Source organism: Oryza sativa, chromosome 11 (genome assembly GCF_034140825.1).
Source record: "Oryza sativa Japonica Group chromosome 11, ASM3414082v1".
Lineage (NCBI taxonomy): Eukaryota > Viridiplantae > Streptophyta > Magnoliopsida > Poales > Poaceae > Oryza > Oryza sativa.
This window is the reverse complement of record NC_089045.1, coordinates 11,084,873-11,093,215: the sequence shown is the minus strand read 5'-3', so window position 1 is coordinate 11,093,215 and position 8,343 is coordinate 11,084,873. Positions and strand designations below refer to the sequence as shown.

The following is an 8,343-nucleotide window of genomic DNA, read 5'->3' as shown; positions in this document are numbered from 1 at the left end:
CCTCAAAGCATTCTCGCTTGCAATGCTTATCCTATCAATCAATTCCTTCTTATTTAGAAACCAATCAAGATATTCTAACTAATCCAAACCAAAGGAAAAAAAAAGAATTAATCCATATCCATGCATGTGAGCTACTACTAGCTTACAAGGCTCGCACACATGAACACCATATATACATATAAAAATAATATGGTTTTTTTTAAAAAAAATGATGAAATATATATCTAACATCAAAATAACACGTGGCGTGCAGCCATTGGCCATGGCTTCCTATATAAGGACACACACCCTTCGTCCTCAAAGCCGCATCACTTCACTTCTTTCCATTTCCATCACCCCACGTCGAGCTAGCCATGGCGGCCGCCGCCGGCGTCCTTCTGGTACTGACGGCCGCAGTATTGCTCCTGCTGGTCGAGGGCGGCGAGCCGCCGTACTCGTGCGGGCCGCGGTCGCCGTCGTCGGGGTACGCGTTCTGCGACGCGAGGCTGCCGCCGGCGCGGCGGGCGGCGGACCTGGTGTCGCGGCTGACGGCGGCGGAGAAGGTGGCGCAGCTCGGGGACGAGGCCGGCGGCGTGCCGAGGCTCGGGGTGCCGCCGTACAAGTGGTGGTCGGAGGGGCTCCACGGGCTCTCCTACTGGGGCCACGGCATGCACTTCAACGGCGCCGTCACCGCCATCACCAGCTTCCCCCAGGTCCTCCTCACCGCCGCCGCCTTCGACGACCGCCTCTGGTTCCGCATCGGCCAGGTACGTGTATGCCTAGCTAAGGGTGTAAATGGTTAACCCGAGAACCCACTTAGCTTAGACGTTAAAAATAAATCCGTGAATTCACTAAAAGATCAAAATATACGGGTTCACGGTTTATTTTAACCTACAAATAGGTTCGTGGATTAACCATTTACAACCCTACAGTCTTGCTACCATCGTATTACTAACTTATCACCACGACGACGATGAGTATACATGTTAGTATGTATATCGGTAATTTTACCATTTTTAATAAGGTACTAGCTGGAGAAGTAATATTTTTGTTATGTAAACTTAGGTACATGTAAAATTCATAGCTCGAAGTATTTTTTTCGAGGACCATATGATTTTTCATGCGTATAAACTTCGTGAACGTATATATTTATGTACTTGCGTGTACTTATACATGTACTGTACGTAGAGCGCCTACTTGTTAGGGACTCCGTATACGTACATCGTTGGGACAAGTAGACGAACTCACTGTAGGTAGTAGTACATTGTACAGACACTTTACAGCTAGACTCGAGTAACGTACACGTATGTTGCAAATTTTGTGTAATAAGACATTAAATTAAACACACGGGACCTAATGGAGATATATAAAATTATTCCCGATTTTCTTGTTTTAAAATACGTGTATATGCATATACTGTATTTATGTGTAAAATTTGTATACGTGTATATACATATACTATACATTTTAAAATACGTGTATACTACATATACTGCATTATCCAGGGAAGAAAGAATTAAGAGGCGGAAAAAAAGAAAGGAAATATGCGTGCTGTGGTGAGCCCACTTTAATTTGGATTATCTGCCAACTATTTGGGCAGTACATGCCTGCCGTTGCTGAAAATGTAGTCAAGATAAACACTCTGGACATTGATAAACATGCAGGACAGCTCAAAGTCCTTAATCCATATCGACTGTGCACGATCGAATATCATCTGTTAACCCCACTTTGTTGATCGATCAGGTGAGGTTGAGGTATAATTCTCCTGGGCTGCTGGGCCCACATGTCACTCACTGTAATTGTTTCCAATCGTTTCGTTACTAGTATTTATCAGCTATAGGAGCATATGCTTGTTAATTATGGCAATGCAAATCGTATTTGCGATAGACAATCCAAGTAAAATATATATATATATATAATCCCAAAAAAATATATATCAAGGCGTGGTAAATAAAATACAGTATCAATTTTTGTTTGCGACTGAATTCGGCAAGATAAAGTTGGCATGCATGCATGCCTGGCCATTAATTTCATATATGTGATCATAAATGGTCCAGGCCAGAAGAGACAGAGTAGAGAGGCATCAAGGGGATTGTACATAATAGTGACATATATATAGTGGTAGGAAATGATATAATATTTTTTTATAATGAAAAAGTGGATATATATCTTAGAGTATCTGATTTGGGGAAACTTGGAGATGCTCACTTAAGTGGGACAAGATCAAATATATATAATAGTATGCCTTAATTTTCTTTTTACCAATATGCTACGTTTAAATAACAATGTTCCAAGCTAAAATAAGCGTGTTAGTTAGATAATTAAGCTTATCCTGCCGATATATATGTAAAAGGACAAATTAAATCAGTTGGTGGTGAGAATAATTTAAAATCTGACCAACACATACATTCTGCTTTCCAGCAACACACACATACATTGTTTGCAATCAAGGTATAAGAGCTATATAGGACGGCATAAGAATCAGGACCCTACACTGCACATCATATAGAAGGGCCAGTAAACAGAGTGAAGACGACAACAGGTGCATGCAAAGCACAAGCACACACATGATTGGTTGTTCAGTTCTGACTTGTTAACCACTAGATGCCACATAACAATATGTCTGGTTGTTGCAAAGCACTAGCAATGACCTGAGGCGGCGTTAACCGTTACAAAGGCTAGCTATAGATATAGTTAGGTCAGGCAGGCCGGACGGCTAGCTTTTCTGTACCCAACTACCCTGCTAAGCATGTAGAGTACAATTATGTTGATTAATGTCTGGCCTCTGCTTAATTTACCCAACTTTTGACTAGTTATCAACTAATTATAGCTGCTGTTATAGTGGTTTGCTTAATCTAACAGCTAGCATGCAAGCATGATGAGGCCATATACATGGATCTAGATCTTGTTTTGGCCATCCATCGATTAAATGATCTTGTTATGCATGCCGGCTGTCATACTAGTTTCTTCAAGTAATTATGCCGGCTGTCGTGACTGTGTACATCATCAACAGTACATGCACACATTAATCAGCCAGACGTCGCTGTCTTTGTCGTCTGTTATGACAGTAAACACTAGTGTTTTGTGGCCTCCATGATCGCTGGATCATACCATAATGGTTAGGTACACTTGACTTGGTGCGAAAAAAGTGATACTATCTAGCTTAGCTAGCTCCCATGTGCATTATGCATGCTGGATATGCTTGGTTAGTTAGACTCCACCAAACGAGCGTGCAACCGAAGCATGTCCTATCAGTTGGTAACCCTAGCTAGTGCATACTCTCCTTTCTAGTACTCACTAACTTTGAAGGAAAAAAAACTCAGAATCCCTGACTATATGACTACTAACGATAAATTGTTCTTGTCTAGATTTATAGTATAAGCACGTGTCACATCTCATATTTTTTTATTTTGCAACGGAGGAAGTACCTATAAGTGATGGTGATAATAATGATAATTATAAGCGTGATTATGTGCAGGCGATCGGCACGGAGGCCAGGGCCTTGTACAACCTAGGGCAGGCGGAGGGGCTGACCATCTGGTCTCCTAACGTGAACATCTACAGGGACCCAAGGTGGGGCCGTGGCCAGGAGACGCCAGGCGAGGACCCCACCACGGCGAGCAAGTATGCCGTCGCCTTCGTTAAGGGATTGCAGGGGAGCACGCCAGGGACTCTACAAACGTCCGCCTGTTGCAAGCACGCCACCGCCTATGACCTCGAGGAGTGGAACGGTGTCGCACGCTACAACTTTAACGCAAAGGTATTAAGAAGAGAAATTGTGTTTTTTAGAGTAAAATTCATTATAAAGAAATACATTTCGATCATCAAGTGTTCAACTCATAAAACAATGGGTTTATGGTAAATGTAGGTGACGGCACAAGATCTAGCGGACACGTTCAACCCGCCCTTCAAGAGCTGTGTAGTGGATGCAAAGGCAAGCTGCGTCATGTGCGCATACACTGACATCAACGGTGTCCCTGCATGCGCTAGTTCTGACCTCCTTTCCAAGACCTTTAGGGGACAGTGGGGACTGGATGGGTAAGATATATTCATATCTCAAATATTAGCTGGTTGTTGTTTAAGTATTACCTATCAATCCTAACATTTCAAACTCTAGTTTTCAAATTTGCCATTTATGTTTTAATTTGGAATTAATTTTTTTTATCTTAAGATATGGAATATAAATATTCATGGTACTTTTAAATTTAAATATAAACTTTTTGAATATAAACAAATTAAATTAAAATTTTGCATTTTAAACACTCTTGTTTGTATCTATTTCATTTCTAAAATTTTATTTCATAAATAATGTAATTTCACCTCCAAACCCAGAATTATATTTGAAAGAAAAAAATAATTTCTAACAAGGGGACAAGGAGACAACATCTATATATGCTGGACTAACCTAATAAAATATTTTTCCCATTTTATAAAGGATTGAAATATCTGTAGGCACGATTATTTTCACCCTTTTGGCCCATTAGATTATCTTAAAAATGATAATTAGATAGAAGTCTTACTACCTGATATTGGCACCAATTTTAATCTGTGCCCCACGACGTATGCAGGTACGTTTCTTCAGACTGTGATGCAGTGGCCCTCTTGCGTGACGCGCAGCGTTACGCGCCAACACCCGAAGACACCGTTGCCGTTGCAATCAAGGCCGGTCAGTACAAAACCCCAATTCGATTTAAAAATTGTTCCAAATACTCGCTTAAATTTGGATGAAATTTGATCATTCTTTTCTCTCTTTTTTTTAACGAATTGGTTCAATGCAAGCAGGGTTGGACTTGAACTGCGGGAACTACACGCAGGTTCACGGCATGGCGGCGCTGCAGCAGGGGAAGATGAGGGAGAGCGACGTGGACAGGGCGCTCACCAACCTCTTCGCCGTCCGCATGCGCCTCGGCCACTTCGACGGCGACCCCAGGAGCAACGCGGCGTACGGCCACCTCGGCGCCGCCGACGTGTGCACCCAGGCGCACCGGGACCTCGCCCTCGAGGCGGCGCAGGACGGCATCGTCCTCCTCAAGAACGACGCCGGCGCGCTCCCGCTCGACCGCGCCACCGTGCGCTCCGCCGCCGTCATCGGCCCCAACGCCAACGACCCCGCCGCGCTGAACGGCAACTACTTCGGCCCGCCGTGCGAGACGACGACGCCGCTGCAAGGTGTCCAGAGGTATATCTCCAGCGTGAGGTTCCTCGCCGGGTGCGACTCGCCGGCGTGCGGGTTCGCCGCAACGGGGCAGGCGGCGGCGCTGGCGAGCTCGTCGGACCAGGTGATCATGTTCATGGGGCTCAGCCAGGACCAGGAGAAGGAAGGTCTCGACAGGACGAGCCTGCTGCTCCCCGGCAAGCAGCAGAGCCTCATCACCGCCGTGGCGAGCGCGGCGCGGCGGCCGGTGATCCTCGTCCTCCTCACCGGCGGGCCGGTTGACGTCACGTTCGCCAAGAACAACCCCAAGATCGGCGCCATCCTGTGGGCGGGGTACCCCGGCCAGGCCGGCGGGCTCGCCATCGCCAAGGTGCTCTTCGGCGACCACAACCCCAGCGGAAGGCTGCCGGTGACATGGTACCCGGAGGAGTTCACCAGGATCCCCATGACCGACATGCGGATGCGCGCCGACCCGGCCACCGGCTACCCCGGCCGGAGCTACCGCTTCTACCAAGGCAACCCCGTCTACAAGTTCGGCTACGGCCTCAGCTACTCCAAATTCTCCCGCCGCCTCGTCGCCGCCGCGAAACCACGTCGTCCCAACCGAAACCTCCTCGCCGGCGTGATCCCGAAGCCGGCTGGCGACGGCGGCGAGAGCTACCACGTGGAGGAGATCGGCGAGGAGGGGTGCGAGCGGCTCAAGTTCCCGGCCACCGTGGAGGTGCACAACCACGGGCCCATGGACGGCAAGCACTCGGTGCTGGTGTTCGTCCGGTGGCCGAACGCGACGGCGGGGGCGAGCCGGCCGGCGAGGCAGCTGGTCGGGTTCAGCAGTCAGCATGTCAGGGCGGGGGAGAAGGCGAGGTTGACGATGGAGATCAACCCGTGCGAGCACCTGAGCCGGGCGAGGGAGGACGGCACGAAGGTGATCGACCGAGGATCGCATTTCCTCAAGGTCGGGGAGGAAGACGACGAGTGGGAGATCAGCTTCGACGCATGAACGACATGAGAAGCCGATTAAATCTTGGAATGGATTAGTGCTGCAATTGATTCTTTCCGATGATTTATTATAAGTTGTTGTTGCGTAACTAAAATTAATTAATTTATCTTGTAATTCGGATGGGTTTGCCTCTAATTAAAGAAAGGAGGCATTTGTTTAGAAATTAATTTAAGGTGTAATAATCAGCTATGAAAGGATAATTTATTGGTGGAAATTAGAAGGGGTAATAATAAGGTGTTTTTTTGGGTGTAGTTATATTTATGACGCCATATCTTTCACTAAAAAATAGTCGGCATGTATTTACATTGTAACTTCCTAAAATACATATGTAATTTTAGTGTATTTATAATGTAAATCTCGAAATTACATATGTAAATTCCAAAATTACATATGTAAATAGAGTGTAATTTTACATGTAGATATCAAAGGAACGTGATCGATCGGATAAATCACAGCAAACAACACAGGTGCATGTGTATGTAGTACGAACTAGTGCTTGCACGCACGATGGCAAATTAAGTAGTCCTGCACGAATCTAAACGAAACTTTGAGGGCTAACAAACTGACTAGATTTATGGCGACATAACTATAGCAAAACCGTTTTTTTTGGGGTCACCTCTTCCTCTGCTCTTGCTCCTCTGCTGTTGCGCCCCCGGGTCGCGCTGCGACAAGCTGCAGGCTAGCGCTTCTCGCATTCGGTCACCGGACGAGGGCATTCGGTCGAGCCGGTGGCGTGCATGAAGACCCACCCCTCTTTCCTCGAGACGTGGTACTGCCACTGGCACTGGGCTGGGAAAATATGGCCCATACCAACGCAGGTGGCCGTGCGAAGACATGCGTTTCGATCCAGTGAGCAGTGGGGCCACAGCAGGCTGGGCCCAGTTCCTCGATCATAATTTTTTTTATTTATACATTTTTTATTAAAATATTTACAAAAATAAATTTTTGTTTCGAAAATTTACAAATCTAATCGTCAAGGGCGGCAAGGGACCTAAATGCAAAATTTTTATTTGTGTTTAAACCCTTTCCACCGGTTTTAATTGCTTAAAAAGTAATAATACTTATTTGATACTCTAAATGATTTTAAATGGAAAAGTGATAAACTACAAAGCTATAGATCTCATCAAGATCTACAACTTTTATATAAAGTTTATCTCCATCCAATGTCGTTTGAAATATAGATCTGAGATTTTTTAAAATGTGTTTTATATTTTGTAAAGAATATTTGGATATCTAAAACATCTTAAATGAAAAAGTTAACTACAAAGTTGTAGATTTCCTTGAGCTCTACAGTTTTGATATAAAGTTTTATTTCATCTAACTTTATATAATATAATTTTAAATTGTAAAATCATAGAGCTAAAAAGTTGTGCTGAAAAATTTGCATTTAGGTCCCTTGCTGCCCTCCCAAAGGGCGGCAGTCGATTAGATTTGTAAATTTTCAAAAAAAAATATTTATTTTTGTAAATATTTTAATAAAAAAATGTATAAATAAAAAAAATCATCTTTCTCTTACCTCAAGATGCAGGTTGGCATCAGAAAGATGGGTCCACGTGGCAACGTAATTGTTTGATATGGTCTGAGCAAACTGGGGATGAGGGAATTTTTGAATTTAAAGGGTTATTCATTTTGTTGTTATTTTTAATCTTACTCTAGATCTCGAAGAGAGTGGGGCAGATGAAGCGTCTCGCAGGAGGGAGAGGCGGCGGAGTTGGCCGGAGTCTCACCAGTGGGGAGGTCTGTCAGCCGTGGCTCGCGAGAAGGAGAGTCTTTTACCCCTATGCCATTAAAAAAGTTACTGCTTACCTGTGTGCCACAAAAAAGTTTGGAGTCACCTGTATGCCATGAGAAAAACTTTCGTTGACCCGTGTGCCATTTCGTCCACCTTATGTTAGAACTTAACAGTTCCATAGCTCTGACATGTGGGACCCATGTATAAAAATGACTAATTTGACCCTAAGGATTTTCAGCTCTATTCTTCTCTCCTGCTATCTCCCGTGAGTGCCTGCTCTCTCCCCGTTGCGTTGCAAGCCGCCGCACCCTAACCCTAGCCGCACGCCGCTGCCGCCGCCGCCTCGCCTCGCCAGAGCCGGAGCCGGAGCCACCGCCGCCTCGCCTCGCCGGAGCCGGAGCCGGAGCCGTCGCCGCCTCGCCTCGCCGAAGCCGTCGCCGTCTCGCCTCGCTGGAGCCGTCGTCGCCGCCACCGTCG

General features: G+C 45.6%; 1 protein-coding gene across 1 annotated transcript; it reads left to right on the top strand.

Annotated features, from left to right (window-relative positions):
* Positions 1-290: 290 nt before the first annotated feature.
* LOC4350302 (probable beta-D-xylosidase 7) lies at positions 291-6,367 on the top strand. The gene is made up of 5 exons (XM_015759717.3): positions 291-746; positions 3,458-3,739; positions 3,848-4,017; positions 4,548-4,645; positions 4,762-6,367. Exons 1-5 carry the CDS (start codon positions 354-356, stop codon positions 6,132-6,134), a joined length of 2,316 nt encoding a protein of 771 aa, XP_015615203.1. The 5' UTR covers positions 291-353; the 3' UTR covers positions 6,135-6,367.
* The last annotated feature ends 1,976 nt before the right edge of the window (positions 6,368-8,343 follow it).

Coding starts and splice junctions, on each gene's coding strand:
- LOC4350302 (XM_015759717.3), top strand. CDS start 354: ATGGCGGCCGCCGCCGGCGTCCTTCTGGTACTGACGGCCGCAGTATTG. Junction 3,740..3,847: donor GCTACAACTTTAACGCAAAG/GTATTAAGAAGA, acceptor TGGTAAATGTAG/GTGACGGCACAAGATCTAGC. Junction 4,018..4,547: donor GGACAGTGGGGACTGGATGG/GTAAGATATATT, acceptor CGACGTATGCAG/GTACGTTTCTTCAGACTGTG.